General features: G+C 38.2%; 1 protein-coding gene across 4 annotated transcripts in view; it reads right to left on the bottom strand.

The window, feature by feature from the left end:
• agmo (alkylglycerol monooxygenase) overlaps positions 1-25,408 on the bottom strand; it is a 60,252-nt gene that overhangs the window by 13,095 nt on the left and 21,749 nt on the right. Inside the window, exons 4-12 of one of the 4 annotated variants that reach the window (XM_088600448.1) lie at positions 19,166-19,269; positions 17,292-17,387; positions 11,680-11,746; positions 10,683-10,748; positions 10,280-10,359; positions 9,013-9,147; positions 5,244-5,360; positions 2,623-2,705; positions 2,023-2,128 (exon numbers count right to left, since the gene is read on the bottom strand). In XM_088600448.1, the coding sequence (XP_088456574.1) occupies positions 2,023-2,128; positions 2,623-2,705; positions 5,244-5,360; positions 9,013-9,147; positions 10,280-10,359; positions 10,683-10,748; positions 11,680-11,746; positions 17,292-17,387; positions 19,166-19,269 (854 nt within the window). The remainder of the gene's footprint in view (positions 1-2,022; positions 2,129-2,622; positions 2,706-5,243; positions 5,361-9,012; positions 9,148-10,279; positions 10,360-10,682; positions 10,749-11,679; positions 11,747-17,291; positions 17,388-19,165; positions 19,270-25,408) is intronic. The other 3 variants (XM_088600449.1, XM_088600451.1, XM_088600450.1) reach the window with 3 other exon arrangements.

Genomic DNA, 25,408 nt, shown 5'->3' with positions numbered 1-25,408 from the left:
TGAAGCAGAAGTGTTGGCTATTTACATCAAGCAATATGACAATATATCATTCGTTTATTTCGGTTTCGGTTTTTATGCAGGGCGACTGACACGTTCCGTGTTAAAACTCTCACGTCCTGTAAGTAGAAATTCATTATGCTAGCATACTGTATGTACCTCACCTGTTTTAAGGCACAAACGTCAATATAAAGTTAAAGACTGGATATAGTCTTTGTTTCTGATAGTGGGACTTGATTTAATAATATTAAATGTATTTAAAGTATCTGTAATGTTTTTTTAAAGCAGATTATAGTAGACCATAGCACCCAAAATCTGCGCACATACAGCCATACTTAAAACTCATGAATCTGAAAAGGACACTATTTTCTGATGTCTGCTTTACAAAGTTTTTTTTTCAATAAAATTCCTGCGGCATTTTAAAGGCATAGGTCTACATAACTTTAGTAATCCACAGTTTATTTGTTTAAAACGCAATTAATAATGATTTAACAATCACTGGTTCTTGTATTACAAATACATTCTGAAAAATCTCTCCCCAGCTTTTACCACCTGAAGGAGCAGATGTCCACTGACACAATAAAAGACCCAGCAATTCCAAACTCACGTGCAAATCTCATCAGCTCCTTAGTTAACAGCAGACGTTTCTAATTCCTTCCAGAAGTTTCCCTAGAACTGGGATGGCAGGGAAGGAAGAGAGTAATGAGAGGGTCGGCTGCAAACTAGAGCTTCTCTCCAATGCCAGAAACGAAGAGCAATTTTATGGTCAATTGGGCCGAGCATCTGGAGTCATACATCACAGCTCAAGCCGCTGGTAATGGAGCTAGCTCGCACACTGGCTCAAGGAACTCAGTAATGACTTGCTGTCACACCTAAACGAAACCCATCTTAATCTACGAAGCTTTGCAAACAGAGGCTTTCCTTTCAAAGGGCCAAATACACTGAAGGGTGTCTGTCAAATATGCTCAGAATCAAGCCTGTTCCATATACTTGGCATTTGCTGTCTCTATCTGAAATGTCCCCAATTAAGTAATTAAACCCTAAACCTCCTACATTTCCTCTTCTGCCGGTGCAATGCAATGAGAAGGGTTTACATTTATTATGAAAACCTGTGGGGCATCTATTTTGCTGCAGTAAAACTGGACTTTTACGAGCCTGTACCCCGTCTGAAGTGATTACATAGTAAGTCAACTGAACGGCTTTAAGAATTCTTTAAATACATTATTCAAAGCAGTGCTAGCTACAGAACTTAAGAGCTTGTTTAATTATTGACGTGAACATTCAAGACAACATTAGTGTAACATATCTTGCTCCTAGAGGACCAAACGCAATCACTAATGGTTGCTACTGTCCTAATAACAAACTGGAAAGCAAACAAATTGAAATGTACAGTACACTTTACGTGAATACCCAGGCAATTTGTAGAAACAGAAGCACACAATTTTCTGCTTAGCTAGGGACAGCAGTGACTGCCTCCGGGGTGACCGTACCAAATCCAGATATCATCAGACGCACTTCATGTTATACCTTCACTGCACACAGACTTTATAACCAAGTCTCTAATCTAAATGGACCAGAAGTACTGGTAATGTATATTTCTGTTAACACAGTATGTGGATTTATTCCAAATTCACATAGGATTACAGAGATGTTTGGTAACAAATTTATATAATCTGGAAAAATTTTGTATATTACTTAATAATAATAATAATAATAATACAATAATATGCAGGCTATTCATCAACAAACAATCACTGCACAATATATTTATAGAATAACATTTTAGAGAGCAGTAGCAGGAACAAAAAAGCAGAACTATTCAAAAGACTTCAGAATCAATTTGGGAGGTACAGTAGGCGTTTCCGTTCTATCAAGGTGGCTGCAGCATGGTGTTAACATAATTTTAAGAATTATTATTTATTTTTGCTTTGCTTTGATGGTGCCAAAGGCTGGAATAAACAATGGAGACCAGAGAAGACACACGTAGCAAATCAGCTGGAATAAGCTTTAGTAACAAGCGCTTACCTCAGTGGGCACAGCTAATGCCAGGACCATGGTTTTCACATGGCCCAGCCTATGGAAAGCCAGAAACACACAGCATCGGACAGATTCCAGCATGGCTGCATTCGGTCTGCAGAGTAAAATACAGTTCATCTCACAGCTTTAATGCCACAGTAACAGGTGAACACTACTTTAAATCAACATTGCCAGCAGAATGACAGTAGTCATTAGTAAGTAGCACTAATAAAAATGTGTCTGGCAGCTCTCACAAATATACAACCTTATTTTACCTTCTCAGACACATGAAAAATGGTACAAATTCCTTGTAAAGAAGTGGAAATACTCAGTGAAACATTAGCTATCCCTAATATATTTTTGCACAAGGCACATTTTGGTTGTCTTTGGTGTATTATGTTGTCAGTGGGAAATTTGATTAAGATTGCACAAGCTTTGTTGATGGTGCTGTGGAAATCTATAGATCTGAACAGAATATACAAAATCCATGCCAAAATCAGGTGGTACTGTAACCTAATGGCTGGTCATGAAACAGGGCACCTGGGTGAGAAAACATATCACTAACAGATAATCAATCATCAATCAAGAACAATAAGAAACAAGCCATGCCTTTGGTCAATGAGAAATCCAAGAGATGTCAAAGTCAGAAGAATGAAGCCAGTAGTCATCAGAAATGTTATCTGTGATAAATCCTAAGGGGGGGGAAAGGATTAGATTAGCCTTAGATTTTCTTTGCATTTTAGGAGTATGAACATAAAAGAGCTACTTTGGAAACAAGAAAACCAGAAAACGGGTTACCAAAAACATTTTTCCCTTTTGTAATCGGACATTTTTCACGAAGGTTTTATGCAGTAAAAGGCATGTAAAAATATAAATTCCGAGTACTTTCACAGAAGGCTGACAAATATACCCATAACAGAAAATGCCAAACATGTTTATTACAATTTAAAATAATAATTGCAGTATATGGGGGCATATCATTGTAATCTGAATTTGAAATAAACATTACACTGTATGTATATACTCTATAGTACAGAATATGCAATTCTATGGACAGTACGATTTCCATTCCATTTCCTTTAAAAATTCCCCTTTAGGTACAGTACATGAATGTCCCCTTTATACTATATAATATATATCACAGGAACCTCAATCATACTGTACACCACAGTACAAGCATCCTTATCTTCTCTCACAGATGAGAATGCTTTCACAAGTAACTGTACTCTTAGCATGAGCATGCAGATTTTGAAGTCTGAGTGACACAGATGGCTCTGCGTTGTTCAATTTAATTATTATCTGCGTGAAATAACGCTATTAATCTTCATCCTGAATTAACGTGGCCAAAACAAACATCCACCAAACAGTCAATTCTGCTATTAACATGCGCTCTACTATGTATTGACCTGTCATACTGGGATCCGATCTGGGTTCTATTTCACAAACCTGCACAAGTCTCCATCCCAGCTTAAGTGTGTCAAAGAAAAATAAGGTTGCACCATGTCCAGTCTGTGATTATGCGTGTGTACGTCCTGCTGGCCAAAAGACTAGAGAAAGTCCTGCAGAGGGAACGCAGAAGAAGAAATTCCTATAACAGCTACCCCAGGCCCCAGACTGCAAGCTGAACTGTGGGAAGAACACCATGATGTCAATGTGGTCTCTGGAGCTTGGAAGGAAAAGTGCTGAAACTGAATTTTGTACTGCACTACTGGGAGAGTATTTCTAGCCATAGTTGAGCAAGACTGTCAAAGCTTATAAAACCTCAATCTGTCCTCAAAACAACAGATTGGCCAACCCTGTGCCAAACCATTGCTTTCTTCTTATCTTAAATATTACTACTGTATTCCCTCAAATGTCACTTGGGTGGGAGGAAACAATCCCAGATGCCAAGTTTCCAAGCGAAGGATTTCTAAAACAAAAGGCTGTTGCAACTTGGAGAAAGTTTTTAGACAAAACTTCGGAAAATACGTGCTTAGGTTTTCATGTGATTTCAGTGTGCAAATCCATTTACTGTACGTGTTCATACTGATCCACTTCCTACTGCACTTAAAACTGACTGCCACAAAAACCATCTGTGTGCTGTACTGTTACATCTTGCATTTTTCAATTGCTCATTCTTTGCATCCAATTCTCCATAAAAGATGGTTATGACAATAAATACTGTATGTTAATTGTTCTAGGATCTCCCCCAAAACAAATGCCTATCATATGCTCTTTTAACCCTTGATTTATTTGTACATCTCATTGATTAAACCAATTATCCAAAAGAGTATTAACCTTCTGTAAAAAATAAACTTGGTAAAGAATATGTCAGGAGTCAATATTTATTTTAAGATTCCCCATGGGTGTGAACACAGAGAAGACATACTGTATTTGCATTGTGCACTGCAATCTGCATTTTAATTCAATCTGTCCCTTGTTGGTAAATCACTATAATAATTTTAGCTTCTATTCTAAGGTGTAATGCTGCATATCTCCTACATGAAGGTGAAAGCACCTTTTTTAAGGAGAACTTTAGCAGGCAATGAATAATATTTAATATTTAATTTTAAAGGTACGATACCTATTTATTATGAAATAGTCAAAGCAATACCCCCAAAGCACACAAACAGGATACACAGCTTTAGTCGCCATATTTGAGAGAACCGTCTCTTACTAAAATAAGAAAATTCTGTAGTAACTGTTTACTTTACTTTGCAGCCTGGGGCATGTCTTGATTGATGTTATGTTGCTTAAGAACCCTGACTGATGTATTCTGAAAGCTGGCTCGGGCAGAATGTGGGTAGCCTGACAGCTAAGACATTTGTATCTGCTGTTGGACCACCAGCGGTTGTTTTAGTCACTGGTGGTTATGGGGAATAGTTCTTCCTCTCACTGCTATTCTCCATAAGCCACAACACAAAAAGAGCACGATGGAGGTAGGGTTTACAGTAAGAAAGCCATTCCATTTCACTTTTCAAGAAGGGTGGGGCTGCAAGTTTTGGCGAACCAAAAGTATGCCTGGGGAGTAAAGACTTCCAAAGATAACTCCTGGGAAAACTTGAATTTACATACTCTTTTTTTTTTTTGGGAATAGGTCATCCTGTTTCCACAGTAGAGAAAAAAAAAGATGTTAGAGGTTAAACATTATGTTAAAGTAGAATGTGGCCATAGGCATATTCCATTTTTGGTTGGATTTATTTGACAGACCTTATGGAAACTCATAAATTCATGTTAAGACAAATACTTACAGCTTTTGTAGCGACGATTTCATTGTAAATCCCCATCAACACTATGAAGTGTGTGAAAACATAGGCTTGCAGGGCAGCTGGCCACGCTGGGTTGTGTGGAATCTCTTTTCCAGTAATCTGAAAACAAACGTCCGGAATGAGAAAGCAAGAAGTCAGCCTCCTTTTCCCACCCTAAAACATTATTGAAGGCTTACTGCGCAGTATTTGTCAAGACGTGTCTATACAGTACAGTACATTTTGCCTGACTGGAAGCATCAGTACTCTGTAGCCTGGTTTTGTGGGGTCTCTTTTTTTGTGTGCAATCCAAACAATTGACATTCAAATTATGAACGATAACTAATAACTAAAATAGTATACGCCCCTCCACCACCTTCCCTCAGCCCCAAATCTCCCCCTTTGGATGCCTGAAATACAGAGAGACAGCTGCAGCAGAAAGTCTTCTTCCTGTCTCCTCTGCTCTGTCTATTGTGTGACCCTGTCAAGGGTGCTAATTCGTCCAACGCCCCGGCCCCATCTGAAGGGTGTCATAACGACCTCCCTGTTAAATAAAACGAAGAGGGGTATTGTATTGACTTAGCAGAGAATTTGTTTATCCTGAGTTAACAGTTAGAATCATTTGCATCTTATACTGTACCATTCGTACCGATTCAAGGACACAGGAGAGCAGCGTAAACATGTACGACAATGCACGTTGTTGTTGGCATATGTGGTACTTGATACATCTGTATTTTACATCTTTAGTCTCTGTATTCTACAGGCATTATGAGGCCTGTCAGGTTATGAATCCTATTCCATATTTATTCTACAGAGCCATAACACTGGTTGGTTCTATGCCTGGAAGGAGGTGTACATGACAAAATAATAAATTCATGGCCACTTTTGGCTGGAAGGTGTTAAAACACATTTTTAAATAGATTGATTTATTACAACATTTCCTTTATTTTTTTATTATTAGTTTTTTTTTTCAGCCTACACGTTAATCATCCCTCATTTATATTTAGGCTTTGTCAAAGCTCACAAGGTTTCACAGGGGCCCACTCTGAGGCTGACTACTGAGTTTAGCCATATGTGGCTTTTCTCTAGATCAAAACGATTTTTTTAAGGTATTTCAGCCTGGTCTCTGCTCTGGCTCAGAAATCAACTTAGTCAACTTTTTTATAAAAAAATACCAGCACTTGCAGCCCTCCTCGGAGTGGCCTTTCTAGCCATGCCTGCTGCAAATTCAAATTCCTAAGCTGTCCACATGTTTAGAATCATCATGCAAAGTTTTAAGCACGTTTAATTGCAGAGGCACTTTTTAACTCTCAAGCAAGACCAGCAAAATATGTGCAAGAGTCAGCTCTATTTCAAAGCCGGCAACTCAGCATCTTGGCGGGGCAAGACTCAACCCCTGTCTCAGAGGGAGAGCACAAAGCGTTTGATCCCATAGAGTGTGCCCACAGGCTTGCAGTTGTTTAAAAGCAAGTGGAACAGTGCTCCGTGTGCCGGATCTCTTTATGACCCAAGCTTAGCATGCTATTTTCTATACAGGTTCACAGGCCGTTCGTATTTTCTGTAATGAACGGCGTGCACGACGGTGTTCTTCAGCTGTCAGTTCGGGGGAATTCAGCCTGCATTTCGCCCTGACAACCATCAGCCATGACTGCCTCGGCCTCAAACCCTGACACAGTGGGAACCACATCGGCACAAATCCACAGGGCTGAGATCAGACTGGCAAAATGCCTGCTGATCAACGAGCTTCCTGCGCCCCCATATAGAGGAAGGGCAGCTTTTAAAAGAATAAAATGTTCTTATTAATTGGAAAGTGAGCAAAGCTTTTGTAACGATCCAGGAGTGCGAAGAACCCTCTTGCTGAGACCAGGGGGGAAAGGCGAGCAGCTGGCCAGTGCATATTATTGATACAGTTATTGCCGGTATTCACAGCTAACGATAAACTGCCTCATCAACGGCATCTGAAAAGAAAAGGCGAGTGAAATCAGCTTATGAGTCAGGAGGCTATCTTTAACAGGGGAGAGCTTGGAGCCCAGGGTGTAATAAAAGCCAAATCCACAAGAATCTGATAGGAGTATTGAAAATCCTCAAGAGCACTGATAAAGTCTACCCAGAGGACGTCTGCGAAACGAGCAGTGAACCATGACCCAGAGGGCACAAGCGGCAAACATTGAAGCGCATTTACAAGCGAGAATAGAAGGCACTTCATTACCCATAATAACTTCAGGGTCGTGGGAATATCGAACAAGCTACAGTACATAGCCAAGTGGTTAAAGCCGATACTTGGTTTCTTTCACAAAACAGCTGGAGGAGATCCTTGGATCAATTACCTCACTATTAAACAGGCGAGATGGGTCGAGTGGCCTCCTCTCGTTTACAGGTTTTCTTGTGTTCTTAAGAGTCACACTTAAGGAAAAGTGCTGGTTTATTCACAAAATGGCCGTTAAGAAATGGAATAAGCACAATGTGTAGTCAATTCTTAGTGAATAGGTTCTACTCGAATCCCAGGAAGACAATCCCGAGAGAAGGAGAAAGGACTCCAGCTTCCTTCAAGCTCTGCTAGACCTGAGGGAGGAGGACCAGGAGTCTGACTCTTATACCAGGTGCTCCTCCCTCTTGCTTCCACAAGTTGTGTTTCTTAAAGGGAAGTTGTGCTTTTACAATCGGACCGCAATAACCTATCCAAATACACCACAAGCATCACCTCTTTCCAAAACAGCAGGCGATTTTTTTTAATAGCTTTCTATTTCTTGAACCAGGAAATTTTGGAAGTGCTAGAAGAGTGGTTAACTTTTTACTTTGACGTGAGGAAATGATGGGGTAACCAGTTTCCCTCCAGGCCACATGAGGGCACTACAGAAGCTCACCTGGAGCCAGCCGGTTTCTTCTCCACTGTCTAAAGTGTCTGGTTAAACCCTGAACACAGTTTTGGAGTCTGAAGCCTCAGTGTTAGTTAACTCCCAAACAGGAATAAAACAAACACATACAGTACCTAGTCCTTTTCACACCTGGGTACATTTTCACCCAAATGTATTTTTTCACCTTGTATGTCTGCTTGTATCCCAGAGTGCAGTGTGGACAAGGTGAAGGCAGCAGTCTTGCTTTTTTGTGCTTTGTAAAGCTGGCAGTCAAGATTGCTTCCTAGACGCAACAAGACCCTTCAAGCTCTGCTAGACCAGAGGAAAATTCCTTTTAAAGTGCCACACTTTATTTTCCCTCCTAGCTTAGGAACCCTGTCCTTGAAGTGTCACGTAAAGATGATTAATTGATTGAGCTTTCTTGAGGAAAGTGTAACTAAACAGAATTAAGAAATCTTTATTTCATCAGATCAATCAAGTGAGAACTAAGAATTCTCACTTACAATGGCAATCAAGACCACTTATACAGTACAGCAGCACTGTTCATTTTACCCAGTAATAAACCCTCTCGGACCTTGAAGCAGAATTTAAAAGTCCTAATTCACAATTACACTGGGAAGAATCCATTAAGCCACGAATACACATTAATTTCCAAACTGAACACCCCACTATCTTTAAACAAATTGTAGAATCCTCACACTCTGCTTTCACCGAACTGAACAATGGTTCTTATTGAGGTAGAATCAGACTTTTCAGGCTTTACGACATCATGACTGGTAGAATGAATGGGGACCAGAGCACCATAAAAAAAGTCTGACTCGCATAAAGGTATTAAATCCCACCATAATTCCCAAAGCTATGTCATAATTATGAAATAATGCCAACTTCATAATTAGTAATTATATTAAATCCCTTCCAACCTCAGGCAAGTCTTCATGCAGCCCCAATCTCGGTTTGCCTGGAGTCCAGCCAGGTCCTTTGAAGACCACAGACAATTTGTTTGTGACGCCTGGAGTATTCCAGAATGAGTCCCAGATATAGAGATAGTGATGAAACTAAAATAAAAAATCAAACAGAGAAATAAGATACACAAATAACACCTTAGAATGTTCAATGTCTGAAGATGCGTGACAATTCTACAGTCATTTATTATGATTATTGACTGACTGGTTGACATAAAAAAAAAATCAATGGTGTCAAGGAGATTGCATACTGTACATTTAAATCTATTTGACAAAGATTAAAAGGGGGAATTGATTATATTCCTCATTGTTTAGTTTTAATTCCATTTTATAAGCACTGTTGTGAGCATCATGTTTTTCACCATTATTTTTTCATTTTCTAACTATTCCCTAATTAAAATTAGTGCTATTTATTGCTTTCTGTACTCAGGAAATTTAAAACTAAATGCATGCAGTTTTGTTAGAAAACTGCTTCCCACTGGACTTTCTCAAAATAAAAATGGGTTTCCTAACCACTTGGCTTCATCGGAATCACAGAAATTAAATGAAATGTAACTTTGTTATTTTGATTTCTTAATGTATTAATACGTTTTTATTGATGCACTCATTATCAGAATATTATCTGCCCCAGACTCTATGTTACTGGCAAAAAGAATAAAAGTGTTTTACCCACACCTGTCTTTCTTTACAGAGGCTTTTGAGTTTCATTCTCACTGAAACAACCAATGAGAGCCACATATTGTATAGACCATCTCTCTGTTATCTCTGTCTGCAGAAAACTCAACATATCGCATTTAACAAGTAAAAAAGATGCAAACTTGACATAACAAATGTGGGTAAATATGCCTCCAAAAAGGTGCTGTTCATGACTTCTACAGTAATGTCAGATCCTACTGTGCTGTGCTACTGTGCTATACCTAATAGCATAATGGTTTTGTCCGTATTAAGGGTCAATTGGAAAATGGACTTGTCTCTAAGGTCACTGCAACTTCCTCATATCAGACCTTTGCTATCTCTGGAAGTGTGTTTCTTTGGCAGACAGCATATTTAATAATAGCTCCCAGACTAAAGTAACTGACCCCTGAAAAAAATAATGCATATTCTAAAACTGTAATAAGGCAATTTAATTCACAACAGATTTCAATGAACAGCCAAAGGACAAAAGCAAATAAAAGACATACTTACGTTACTCATAGTACTAAACATAGACAATGCAAAGGATTACCTGCACCCAAAGGAGTTCAAAAGAGTTGATTGGATGAGTCAGACCATAAAGAACTTTCTCTCCCTCTGGAGCAAATGTACCTGTTGAGCAGGAAATCACAGTTAAATTCAGCAATATACTGTAGTTATAAGAGAGTTCACAACCAAGTAGAGTATACTAAGCCCTCTTCTTAAGTCTCTTCAAAATGTTAATACATGTAATTTATTACAGGACAAGAAGTAAGCAGAGAACAAACAATTAGCTGAAAGCCAGGCATTTGACTAACAATTGAGATAAAGGCTACTTTAAAGTGCATATTTTAGGTTGCAGGAATATTTATATCTGGATCACATTTTTACTTCAGATGACTTTTGTCTTTTATTTAACTTTTCTTTGAATAATGCATTGATGTGTGTAAACTCACCAAAAAGTCGGTCCCATATAATTAAAGTTCCTCCATAGTTCTTGTCGATGCAATAAGGATTTCGCCCTGTGTTTGACAGGAGAATATTTACTGTGTACATTGATGACCACGTATGAAGGGTTTACTGTGAATAATAGTAAACAAAGTTCTGCTAAAACAGTATTATTATGCCTCTAATTTCAGTATTTTTCTTTATAAAATGTTATTGTCATGTAATGTAATGTCATGTATTGTCGTGTACAGTAAAGGTAATCAGGATAAAAGCTTGTTAAAGCAATCCTATTATTATGGCTCATCAAAGTCACAAAGCTAAATTTTACCATAAATAACACGCCTTTCTCCTCATAGGATGTTTCTCCATCCATGGTTTTGCATGCTCAAGTTGTCAGGACAGGCTTGGCCAGGGGTTCTTGAAACTTCTAGAACATCCTCAGAGGCCCTAAGCTTCTACCACATTCCCAGAAGTCCGAGGCTTCTAGAACATCCTCAGAAGCCAGAAATCATCCCGAAAATTCTCAGAGGCCCATAGCTTCTCAGGACACCTCAGAAAACCAATTCAAAATTTGCTTGCATTGGATGTGATTTCCTCTGTGTTAACCTTTGCATCTGCTGCTTCATCACATCTTCCTGAAGATCACTTCATAACCATAAAGGTACAGTGCGTGGTTTATATATAAAACAGTAAAGTACTGAATTTTCTTATCTGACTTACTGGAGCACTGGGTACAGTATACTCATGGTTTCTCTATACAGTATGGTATAGGAGAATTTCTTCTTAATATACACATTGTTTGTTATCGGTGAACAGGAACTTCTCCCTGTGAATAAGAGGACCTGGTGTATATACAGTACGGTATCTATTTTACTAGGAAAACCTTCTAGCTTGGTGTGATTTAAATCTACAAAATTTAAGTTAGACCTCTCAGCATTTTGGAACACCAACAGCTAATTAATATTTATTCCCATACTCAGAATCTATTTCATTTCATTTACTCACCATGATGAACCCTGTGGTGGCTTGGGGTATTCATAATCAGCTCCACTGGCCCAAGATTACTAACGAGCTGAAGAGGGAAAATATACAATCATTTCAGGGCCATTACAAAAGCACATTACACAGAAAATTTAAATTGTAATTAAATTCATATCCCAAGGTGTGGGGCTGGCACGTACAGTACATGCATCTGTATTTATAAAAACAATAATATACTTACTGTACAGTATGTTATAATGACATGATAACATAAATAAGCCTTCAGTCTAAATTCCCTCTGATTCATTCTTTAAAGCCTACAGAAAGGTAACAGGCTATAAATTAAATAATAGTTTTCAGAGAGATTAAACAGAATGGCTGCAGACTTAAGACGAAACGTCGAAAAAGGTCCAACACATGGCTCACTGTGGCATTAGTTCTCTTCCAGTATTGATATAAAACACCCAAATATGCATTAACATGTAGATATGGGTAGCTGTGTTAATATGTGTGCTGCATGGAAGGCACAAGCAGGGGTTAAAGTCCATGATGAAAAGTTGAAAGGAGAAAAAACACATGTTGTAATAGCTGGGAAGTCTTCCTTGGATGCATGGAAAAATAAGGCAGGGATAGGAGACAAAAGGACTGACTAAGGAGAACGAAATGAAAGAATGAGAATGTGTGGGGTGTGAGAGAAGAGGTGCAAAGATATTGACGTCTGGGAACTAAATCCAGTGTGTAATAAGTGTGAAAGGTAGAAATCTGTACATGATAGGGAGATTGGCAAAGAAATGAGTCAATAATTTCTTCCGAGAGAACCGGGGTAAAGTGCAAACCCAGTTTAAGGATCATTTTAGCTTCTGATATCTTACTGGAGAAAGTCTCTTAGAATCCCCAAGAAAGGACAGACAGTCCTTCATGCTTCCTTCCTTCTGTCACCCCTTCACAGCATGACAGTGCAGCCATGCTTGGAGCATCTTTAACCCTCATGGCTCTGATGTGTTCCATGAAACGGTCGGCCAGTCGTCCTCATGTTTCTCTAATGCAAATGGCAGCTGCAATTACTAAGATTGCTGGACGAACATGATCTTGAAATGGCCTTTATGGTTGTGCTGCCGCATAAGCATTTGCAGGTGATCCAGCAGTTCCTGTTGCAACAAAGAGTGCTTTCCGTGGACAGAGACTAGGACTGGTGTGTATTTAGAAGAAATTCCTGAAGGCATAACAACAAAACTTAGGTTTGGTCATTTCTAGCAATAATAAAGTGTTCATTTCTAAGACTGCCTCCTACTGGTTGCAGGAATGGAGTGTCTATATAGCAATGGATGTTCGATTGTTGTGATTTTCCAGTGGGAGAGACTACTCAGGAATGCATAGCACCAGGAAAGCTTAATGTCGGTGTCGAGTAAAACTTTGAAGTCCTTTTCAGTTCTTGATTTATACCTACCCAAGTGTTTTCGTATCTGATGAAGCAGTTCTCAACTCAAATAACCATGGAAAGACTGAGGTAGCCAGATTTCCAAAACAGAGACAGAAAGAACAATATTTATAGATTGGAAGTAAAACAATCTGCAGAAGATGGAAAGTACCAAAATCATGAAAAAACTCAATGGGGGGGGGAAATGGCAGATCATTCTGTCATAGAAGGTCTGTAATGTTGCACCCTCATTCTTAGGACAAAACATTAAATATCTCTCTTACAACAGAGGCAGGGGAATGCAGGTCCCAAACACACTAAATCATTTTACCACCCAGTTTATCCAAACATGAGATGTACACTATATGACTTTCCTGCAGGAAGAAGTCAGAAATTAAGGTGAATCCCAACCACTGCTGAATTAAGAGCTCCTTGAAACTGAATATTTAATTCATCAGTCCCCACAGCATGAGAATCTAAAGCATGCAAACAAACATAGGAAATACAAATCCATGCCGATAAGATTTCGCGTGTGGTGACATTTGTATTGCATGTGTAGATCATATGCCTGGATCTGAAAAGGGTTCCTGTGCTTTTTGTACAGTTTGTGCAGCAACAGTGTTTGCAACATTTAGGCTTTTGGAACCTTTACAAAGTTGACATTTAATAAAGTTGCCAGTCTAGATCACTGACATAAATCAATAAGAACACTTGGTCAAATATTATTGTATGTGGTGTGTCATAAATAACCTCACACCAATTTGAGGTTTCCTTTAACCAGTTCTCAGTTCAAGTGAATGCACGGCATTATATCCCTACAGCTTTCAGTCTGAGAATTAACTGTTTGTGTGGAACTTTAAATTAAGCTTCTGGAGATCTAAAAGTATCATGCGATACGCTCTGATGTTATTTGTTGTTGCTGTTGCTTGGTAAAAGATGTCTAGTAAGATGAATAAAATCAGTATTTTTCAAAATCCGTGCTGGCTAACTCCTAGAAAGCTGTTACCATTTAATTTTCTACTTTGACCTTTATGACACCCTTAACTTATTTAACAGAGATAAGACTAATCAGTCACTTATCGCCCTGACCCTTTGTCTTTTGTGGACAAAAGAAAGGTTACAAACAAGAAACCATTGACCTACTGTATCTACAGTAGCTTGTTTGGTTGATGCAATACATTGACAAACTATGTTCCTTCCTAAATATAAAGCACATCGGTATCCATCAGAAAAAAACACTATTATAAAGGAATTCTAACTATTATTATACTATCTGTTTTTCATTACTGGACAGCTGTTCTCGGTTCAAAAAACTCCAACGAGTTAAACTGAATTGGCCTTCTCTAAATCCATATTGACTATACCCTAGAGCCTCACTGCCATACAGATGGTCCTCTTGAATAGTTCTAATCTTCATTTCCATAACTTTACAGTACATGTAATGGAAGTCAGTTCAGTTTATTTGTCATGTGCACAAGTGCAATGAAATGCTTATTTGCATGTACCGTATGCTGCTCAAACACAAAGACATTAAAGGAATCACCAGAAACATAAACAGAACAGCAGCAGCAACAACAAGTTAAATATCATAGAACTTTAAAAACTTCAGACAAGCAGTGTGAGAAGAAAACCATCAGTGTGAGCCAGTGGTAGGGGCAGAGTTAGACTTATTAGTCTATACATGTTGGTTCTGTTTTATGGAAGGGCAAAACATTTGCAATCGTCTAGTTCATGCGAATTACCCTGTCTTGAATACCTGTTGGAAGGTATGTGTTAATGGCCTATGAATAACAGCTCTTGTTTCTTTAAGTACTATTTGGTAGAATACCATCAGACCCTGGAAGTTTGTTTATCTAAGTCCTTCTAGTACCTGTAGTACTTTTGCCTCATCTGTGCTGGTACTGTTTATACAGAAAGTTAGTCATAAGTGACTGTTGAAATATCCTAGTTAATAGGCTATGAATAAACACTCTTCACGGCTTTGAGAACAACTGAAAAAACACCCCAGTGATTTGTTTAAGTGCTCCTAGTCCCTGTAATACTTAAAAATACTTAAGCCTCTGTCATAATCAGATTAATCAGTACTACATGGAGCCATTCTTTGACTGTTTATTCCTTAGAGAACAACTGCAAAAAAGACCATTCAGTATGAATTGCCATTCCATTTTCATCTCCTTCAATTAATCTTTTGTAACTGTTGTTGGATCAGGAAAAGACACTTTTTTTATAGCCACTACTATTTTTTTGCCACTATAGTCATTGTGTATACTATTTTGTGTGCAGTTGAGAACGGTCCAAGTGCTCTCTTCTCCTGAATCTCCAAATGGTGTTGACAATGAGAGGAAAACCCGGCAGTTTCACAAACAACTTAGAGTAATCACTTAAACGCTACACTTCGCTTTGCAAACTGCGATTTTTTCTATTAAATTTGTATATGATTTTCTGCCTCTTAAGCAGGTCAAGGTATAAAAATAACTATCACTAAATTTGTATTTGTCCGTGTTTTCCAGAACTTTTCCCCTAAGGAAACCAATCATTTTCGCTGTAACGTTGATTAATTCTTGGTTAAGTATCAGGGATTTTTCACACCACAGCAGCTAAATCATTCTGTAAAGAAAGAGTAGGACTTAATTGCATGCAGACCTACCTACTGTGGACAGACTAAATAAATCCACGACACCACAACCTCTTTCCTTTCCCTCCCCACATTTTCTCACTTTTCTCCACCATTTCCATACCAGAGCTAAGCAGTTCGATATCTATAACAATCTGCAATATCCATCTATTCGTAGACAGACAGTGAGCCAGAGCTCCACTCTGCATTACAGAGCACACTCATACCCAAACAGGGACAATTTAGCGACACTCATTAATACAGCCAGCATGGCTGCGGACTGTGGAGGAAATTCCAGACTTCTAGAACTGCATTCTAATTCCGAGATTTGATTCCAGTAAGGACTGGTGTCTGGCAACAGCTGAGTTATATCTTGAATGAAACTAGGCATGCCATACTATACTTTCATTTTGGATTAAGCCTGAGGATTTCATTGCCAATAAACTATTTGACATCAAAAAGGCTCCGTACAGAAGGCATAAATTATATCCTTTCAAAAAAATCATTAATATTATGATGGATTTCACTAATAGAGTACTAAAAAGACGGCATTTGAGATTCATTTTTTCCCTCTGCTATCCAAGGCTGTAAAGCTGATACACCCTCAGACTAAAAAAAAGAAAAATAAAAGAATTCGTTTATGCTTCCGTGTTCAATATTTTATGAAGTCTCATTATTTTTTATTAAATGCAGGTTTTGATTTTATGCCTGCAACCATTAAGCCTTCCACTAAAACACAGAGGAGGGAACAGACTGAGATAGAGGGGGGGTGTCTTTTCAGTCATTGGAGGACAAGGAACTGGTTCTTTCTCATGTTTCTGTGTGCATTCATTTTAACCAGGTCGGGTTCAACCCCTACACTGGAAATTCATTACTATCTGCGCTGAAAAAAAATGAAAAAAGCAAAGTGCTTTGATCAACTGCAAGTTAGGCTGATTAGTGGCTAGGTTATCTGGATCAAAACGTTGTTAATTTTTACAGATTTTGCAATATGAAAACTTCAAAATCTCAATACCTACAGTATAAATACTGCAGACAATGTGAAAAAACAGGTATGCATAAAAAGGTATTCATCAGGAGCAAGGCTTCAGCCCCACAGCATAGACGCTTTGCCACCTTCAGCTGCATTCCCAGGTAAAGCTCATTTAGGAGCTTTTGCACATTGTAAAATCACGGTCAATGAAAACATTGGTTTTCAAATAAAAAGAACATAAAACCACGACCACTATTCTGAGACATCACATACCCGTTATGCAGAATCATGTTAGAGACATGATGCAGGAGTATAACGTGCAGCATGACCACTTTGTCAATTGTCTTTCGACAATGATCATTTGTGAGATAACTTAATCCCTGGTACAGTAACTACTTTCCACACAACTGCGGCCAGTATCTCAGGAGGCAGACAGTGAGTCATTACTAGAATGCAGACCAGAGATTAGAAGAGCAGTTGCTCACAGGCCTGAAAAGAGCCTCTCGTGAGACTTGCTTCATATTGCTAACTCGATGGCACAGTGAACTTTCAGTGTGTTGCTCCAGTCCATGTTAAACCCGCAATAGAGATTTAAAGTGAACACTATTAGGAAAAGTCGGTCCGTAATTTACCTCTGTGTGAATCCAGAACTGGTAGAGAAGGTTGAACTGAATGTGCACAGCAAATACTGATGGAGGAATGGCCAAGGCCATGGGGAGATAGAACACCTGAGGAAAAGAAATCCGACAACATTGGTTAACAATGCTATTTTATATAATGTTACTTCTTATGATTTTATTTTAATTTCTTAAAAAATTCTAACATTATGTACACAATGCCTTCCAAACATTAATTAAATCGTTATTTGTACTTGTATTAACAGTCCTGCATTTTGTGTTTGTGAGCATTGTATAATTATGAATGATAAGTATAATATTAGTTTTATTTTCCGGTACTACTATGCATACAATAATAGCATGAAGTCTGCTCCCCACACTCTTTCCTGCAATGGTCTTTTGATGTTTTATAGCATCTCAAAAATTTGAATGCTTTTACTTTGAGATCTTAACTATTTTTTGGGTGTCCTGTCTTCAATTTTTTTTCCCTCCAGCAGGAAAAACACATGGTCAATTGCACTTAAATCAGCCTAGATGTAGCTTTGGACAGCCTAAAGAATGTCCACTTTTTTTTCTCTTGATAAACTATTTCTTTGCATTGGTCATTGTCATGTTGGTTTATAAAGCACTGTTGAATACGCATGGAAACATTTTCTTCTGCTGTACATTAGCAGACAGAATGTTTCTGTAAGCTTCGGAATTCACTCTGCTGCTGTCATCATTAGTCATATTATCAATAAAGACCAGTGAGCCAGTTCCACAGGCAGCCATGCATGGCCAGGTCACGACATGACGTCCACCAGGCTTCAGAATCTGCTTGGAAGTACAGATATGAGCCAGAATTTTGGATATAATGAAATACAAAGATGGGCCAGGAGAGCATGGTTTTTTTATGGAAATATGAGACCAAGATAAAGCTTCACCGAAGTGATGAAAAGGTGAAAGAAATGAACTGCAGATCCTCCAAAGAAAAGCACTTCATCGGTGAAGCATAGCCTAGCAGAGACATGAACAGCCGACTCTGGAACAGGCTCACTTGTTGTCATTTTCAGGTGGAGACGTCAGGAATTGATTCAACAATTGCATTAAGTACGAACTTTAGGTAGGCCAGACTGTAACACACAGGATTGGAATTTAGCCAGGACATAGGGGGTCAATATTTCTAAGAAGCTAAAAATTGACAACACACCTCAAGCTAAGAAATTTCTGTTTCAAATAGAATTAGCATTGGGGAGGCAACAAAACTCTTTCAACAGTCACACACAGCAGAGGCAATACCCCTTACCAATGTAGCACCCATCCATAACAAGGGCACCAAAGCTAACCAAATAGCTCTAAACCAATACGTTCACCTCTAAAACTTGTAACCTTATGTAAAAAATAATTCATGGACATGAATAACCCATGTGGCAGCAATAAAATCATGGATATCATTGACATCTGCATTTCCTTTGCTTTTTCTGTTCACCAGCTGTTCTCCACGTCATGAATTATCCTTTAGTCCTCTTTTTTGCTTGTCTGTGTGCCAGCCTCTTCTGCTTCAAGCTTGGCTCCCTCTGCCATGCACAGACAGACTTGTGCTTGTCATCAATAAGTTCAATATTCATCTGGTCATTTTCATCAAACCAATCCTGTCGTTTCCTGCTATAGTATCAAATCATCTCTCTGCAGCTGTTAGTGATATTTGCCCTGCGGTTTTCCTAAGCAGTATGAATGTTTCTCCTCTGTCCTTGGTTGAGGCTTGAGAGCTCTTTCCTATTGCTTTCTTCTCATTTTGGTTGAATCCTTCAGTGTTTTGATTTTCCATGAACATGTACTTCTTCTGGTGCCAATGCTGGCCAAATTCAAAATGTTTTTTTTTTGTGATCTGCATGTCACCATGCTCTTACCCAGGAGGTGCACTGCTGTGTTAGAGACTGTCTCAGGGCTGTGGATAAATTATAATCTTCAGAGCTGTGATGCACCTGGTGAGCTGCCCACATTATATTCACTTCTGTGGAAGAGAAGGAAAGATGTACAGTACATGGTTTTCGCTTTAACATATTTAACATATTCTGATCGCAGCTACTGTATATCACCCCGCAGCTTACAAACAGAAGCCCACTGAAGCTCAGCAGGTCAGTAACTGGATGGGAGACCTCCTGGGAAAGCTAAGGTTGCTGCTGGAAGAGGTGTTAGTGGGGCCAGTAGAGGGTACTCTTCTTGTGGTCTGTGTGGGTCCTAATGCCCCAGTATAGTGACAGGGACATTATATTGTAAAAAGGCATCGTCCTTCGAATGAGATGTAAAACCGAGGTCCTGACTCTCTGTGGTCATTAAAAATCCCAGGGAATTTCTCAAAAAGAGTAGGGGTATTACCCCGGCGTCCTGGCCAAATTTCCCATTGGCCCTTACCAATCATGCACTCCTGTAAAGCGCTTTGAGAGGAGTGTCCAGAAAAGCGCTATGTAAGAGTAAGGAATTATTATTATGATGTAAGGTACTTTATGAGGTACATCATGCTGCATGAGACAAGAAAACCCCAAAGACAGCATGTAATGACCATGGTGACTCATGGAGACTTCAAACAACCAAACAAATTTCTTAATTGGGGTATGCAAGACTGCATTAAATAAATATTTTTTTTCAAAAATTCAGAATCCTCAGTGAAGAGAGACTGATAATAAGACTTCTTGGAAATTAGCGATTTTTGACGTTACTGACCACCAAATCAATGAGACTCAATGTCAAACTATAGCAGTAAGCCATTTTAGTTTACAAATGAATTATGTAGGGACAGAATCAAACTATGGTACAACTTGTACAGTAAATATTCAGTAGGTTAGATATTGCCTCTGTATTGTTATAATTGCAACATTAATCTTGGGATTTGTCTTCATTTTTCTGGGGCTTCATATCCAGTTGAACATGCTTGTTAAATTTCGCTGGCCTCTCGAAACCATTTCCGGACCACACACTTCATTGTGCATTTTGGCAGAATTAACCTCTTGGCATTGCTAAACGGAACGAACCTCCTTCTCAAGCCTGCCCACAAAATCCTTGTAGGTTATCTTTAACGAAACAAAATCTCCGAAAATAAGAGGGTCGTGCCTAAACTTCTGTATTCTCTTCTGCAAAAGGAGTGGACAGTAGTGCAGAACAAGGGAGAGTTATGTGCCATTTGCCTCCAACATGAGAGCAAAAGATCCAAAGAGAACGACTTGGGATGGGGTGGGGGGACAGCTCTCAAAATGCTTTCCCAGAAGCTGCTTTTATGGAAAAGATCTTTCTTACTTTTCCTGCGTTTCTACGATGCTAAGGTGTTTAGAGCAAACAGCAAATGACAGAAATGAAGCGTGAAATTCATATTTGGATCTTCGTGCAGTGCTTAAGTCAGGTGTCTGTAGATTAAGAGTTCATGTGACAAAGGCTTTTTTGTACTTCGCATTCTTGTGGAAAATGTGAGTAGGGATTATGGGAACAGAGGTGAGGAAACATTTCAGATGTGGAAAGCTCAGCTATGACTCCCACTGGGTAGCAACAATAAAAAGGTTCATGAAAGGTGGCTACATTATTTTATCTCTCTTAAATGTCATAAGTTAAAAATCCATGTACAAGTCAACACAGGAAAAAAAAAACTTTTTACTGTTTTCCTGGTTGGTCAGTTCAGCTGACATGCGTCTTTATCAATTCTGTGGTCACACAAAAACCTTGAATAAAATGTGCTCACACACAAGAGAGACAGCTGGGAGTCTCTAATGGTTTATTTTAGGGAGGTGGCGGGATTGTTCCACCATGACTTGATTCATTTTGTTTATACTATTTATTATTCATAGATTTTTTTCTTGGTGTGTTTGCAATTATTTACAAATTATTACATTACAGTTGGCAGCAGTAATTCCAAAAAGAAATATGTTCAAATTGACATAACACAAATGAAAGTTGTCAGTAATTAAACTAAATTAAATACAATAAATCAGTACATTATCGGCTTACAGGTGTTAAACTCTGTGATGAATCTGTTTACATGGGCACTTAAAAGGTGCAGGTTAAAGACTGGACTCCTTGGTTGTTTTACAAACATTCCCTGCCTATCAAAACTGAGTGTAACAAAATCCTGTGGACTGCAGCTGAATAAACATAACTGCGAATGAACTGCATTTTTTACATATGTCAGTCTAAGATTCCAAAGTCACATGCTATGTGATTTTCAGAGCTGCCAAAAATCCTGATTTTTGAGACAGATCCCAAATTCACTATCCATCCTAGATCACCATTAGGTCTTGTGCTATTGTCACACAAGGCAAGCAGTACCTATTTCAGAACACTAACAGCATTCTCTAGAAAGGATCTCTGACCACTTTATTACATTATTGGAAAATGCATGTGCACATCCAAGCATTGTCCTGTATTTACAATTTACAATAGCATGACAATAATTTGTCTTTCAGACAAACAATCATGGCATGAAGAGCAACTCAAAGATGGCCCCAACGGATCCAAACATTGACACACCAGCCATTTGTAAACTCCAAACCAATAAATGAGGGCTTTTTTCTAACAGAAAATATGTCTTCTTCAAGACAATGGATGTCCATCATCAAGTATTTCTTTTTTAATTGGTAGGATTATTGGTTGGTTGGTTGGATTACCTCCAATTTATTTTCAGAATGAAACTAAACCTGCTGTAGCTAACTGTAAGGTACATGATGTCATGAAAGTGGCTTCCCTGAAGAATCACCTCCTCCAGTCAGCAGTCACTCTCCTATGAATCGCTGTGGAGCTCACAGTGAGTGAAATGATTCATGACTGTCAGGCTGGTGCAGGAGGTTGACTGGTGATTCCAAAGTTGTGAAAAGAAAGAGAAAATCCCAACCACTACACGGATAGGTTTGATATGGAAAAGTTTAAATGTTTTTAATGGCCACGAAAATGCCACAAAGAAGGACATAATTAGCATTCAACAAAACTCACCACTGGAGAGCAATATACTTTACAAAAGCTGTTATGATCATGATACTTCATTTTTAACTGTTTTCCAAACTTTGCTGCCCAACCAGAATAAACTCACTACATAGGCAGTTTGCCAATCCGGAGAATCAGGCTGTGTGTCTACAGTGGTGACTGCACAGCCAACAGTTACTGTACACTCCGATTGACATTCCTTCACACAAAATGACTCAAACGTTTGGCAATGATGCACTGGTAACTGGTAACTATGGGACTATTTTTCTCAAGGCCAAAAAAACTAAATTTAGGCGGTCTTGACATTAAAGAAAAAGTTTTTTGCTTCGAAAGTATATTTATGGAACTTAGTCTCCTGAGACCGAAGCCATCATAAAGTCATTTTTAAGAAACTATTCCCCCTTAATCTTTTCTCAGTACAGCTGTAAATACTTTATGATGTGCCATCCTTAATGTTCATGCATCTTAATAGCACTTGAAATCACATCAGTCATCATCTACTCACCATATGAAAAATGTAAAATCCATTAATATAAAACAAATTTGACATAAAATTGTACTGAATAAAACTAAACATGCCAACTGATGTGCAGATCAGTCAGTGCATTCTCATTCTTCAGCATCTATTTGTAGCAGTTTTCAAAACTTTGAATAGTATTTATTCTTTATAATGTGTTTTAACAACAACACAGTAGAATTATGCAGCAACAAAATTCCTATTGCTACATTTTAAAACTTTTTAATTCTTATAAGCATATAATTTGTTTTCAAAACACCAAATATTCTTAAATGCAATTCAACAGAACTTATACAGAACATAAAGAAAAAATCAAATTAAAATATTTTCTTATTGCTGCTGTTCTTTCAAATGTTTTGTTTTAGTCTAAGAACTTGAATAATATCCCACTCTTTGAAGAATTATTACACAAATTCTTGTAACTTGTACTCAGATACTCAGATACTTGTTGATCTGCTGAGGTTCAGAAAGAGGTCTTTAGATGAAGTATAACCAAACACTTGGGAATGTATTTTTTCTCCAAAAGGCAGCAGCTCTCTTCCATGGATGAAGCACATGGCTTATCTTCCCTGTGGTACATTAAGTTTCCTTCTCTGATTGCAAAGCATGGGGAATGGTAAACCTAAGATCTCAGTGGTTTTCTCCATTAGTCAAAGCTATGAGACATGGACTGGAAAACAAACAGCCAGGAGCTGGCTTCTTTCATTGCCCTCAGGAGTTCCTGCAGAGTAGGTGCCCATTGGCGGACAAACACAGACTTGGCAAAGTGACCCTCATCCTTCAACAGACGACTGCATGCCTGTGCCAGAGGGGAACAGGGAACAGCTGGCCCCGAGAGTGGATACTTTGGAAAAAAATATTGAGGCAGAAATATTGAGATAAGTAAATCTCAAATTGTCTCTAGGGTCTAGCTCATGGATGACTCCACGTGAGCTTCACTATACAGAATTAAGAAAGGAACAAACGTGAATAGGGAGCAAACCTAAAAAGTTTTATTGCGTTTTTCTTGTATACTTTCACCTCTCCGCTTGTCAAAACCAAATTCAAATAAAATAAATACACCACTGAAAAAGATAATTAAACCATTGTTGGATTCCATAATTCCTTTTTCATTTTCTCACTGCTCCTTTGAAAGATTGATGCTTCATGTCACTGGTAGGAAGTATAAACTGCTAAGCTTCATTGCAACCCATGTCCTGATCCTCTGACTCAACAGGACACCACATACTTTGGCAGCTGATATTCAGATGGGAAGCTCTTTAATGATGAGAATGAATACCAGTGAAACCCTTTCCCACAAAGAAGAAAAGCTGAAATCTAGAGATTTCAAGCTGCATTATTTTCAGATATAATGGGCTGCAAACCCATAAGACAAAATTCAGAGGATGTTGCTCTGGGTGATTTAAAAGCAACTAGATTTTTATTTCCATCAGGTAACTTACGAATATTAAATTGTATTAATGATACATACTGAACTGTTGTCAAAGGTATTGTCAAGGGTACTGTTGACAGTATTTTTTTTTTTTTGTTGTGCAGGCTTTTTATTCAATGGAATTATTTAAAGACAGTGATAAAAAGATCTAAAATAGGCGAGTGTGTAACATCTACAGTAAGTGATTATGTTTGAATAGATATTTTCTTTGAAAGTGTATTTTGTTTTCAGTGTTGTTGCGAAAAGCAGTTTTCTAATAAAAACTGGTAAAGCAGTATTGAAGCAAAGAAGGAGTGAGAATAGATACAGTAATTCACACTCACATAGAATAAGGTTCATGTTCCAAAATAAAAGAACGAAGAATAAATATCAAATCTAACTTTCTTATAGATTTCTATAGGGCCAAGAAGTTTTGAAAAAATCAGAAAAATGAAAAGAACTGAGGCCTGGTCACGGTCAGCGAGCTGGAATGTACATGGGGTGTCTAGCAAGCTGTGAGCTTGACAGAATCGAGTTAATCCCATGACGTGCATGGCATGCACCATTGATAAATTACACTTGCAAACTCAGAGCTTGAACTGCACAGTCCAACAACCATTCCCACATCATACTCGTGCATTTCAAATGTTCAGTGTTGCTGCTTATACAGTATGTTGATAAATAATAATGTAAGGAATATGTTTGATTCATCTTTGAGGTTAGCCCATCTGTAACACAATTATATTGCATATCCTGTATATGAACGTCCCGCCTTCGGACTGTGTTGAAATCTGTAATCCCGTTATATGGAGCATACTTAGCATACCTTCATCCAGATTTGTAGTGACTTTGAGACCAAGAACCACAAAACGCTTATCTCTTTGCAACATATTTTTGATATCTTAATTTGCACTGAGCATCACTGTAATAGCTTTGCATTATTCAAAGAACTTTTACTGGCCTTGAAACCATTTAAGCCTAATTGGCCACTATCAAACAGGCCAGGTTGCTCAAAAGCCCTCCTTTCTTTGAATAACTTACTTTTATTCTTATATGACTGCTGAAGACTTGCTTTAAGATTTTTGTTAAATACTGTATGAATGGCTAACTGTGAAAAGAAACATTTATGTGTTTTCCACTTTTTGTCTCTATTTCATTGTACAACAATGAAACAATCTTTAATTTTTAATTTAAAAATGATGACAAACATAACTGCCATCAAATGCAATAAAATTAAATAAAATATAATAGTAAACAAAA

Source organism: Lepisosteus platostomus, chromosome 12, assembly GCF_059453375.1.
Source record: "Lepisosteus platostomus isolate fLepPlt1 chromosome 12, fLepPlt1.hap1, whole genome shotgun sequence".
Taxonomy (NCBI): Eukaryota; Metazoa; Chordata; class Actinopteri; order Semionotiformes; family Lepisosteidae; genus Lepisosteus; species Lepisosteus platostomus.
Note: the sequence above shows the minus strand (reverse complement) of the source record. Positions and strands in the feature narration are given on the sequence as shown.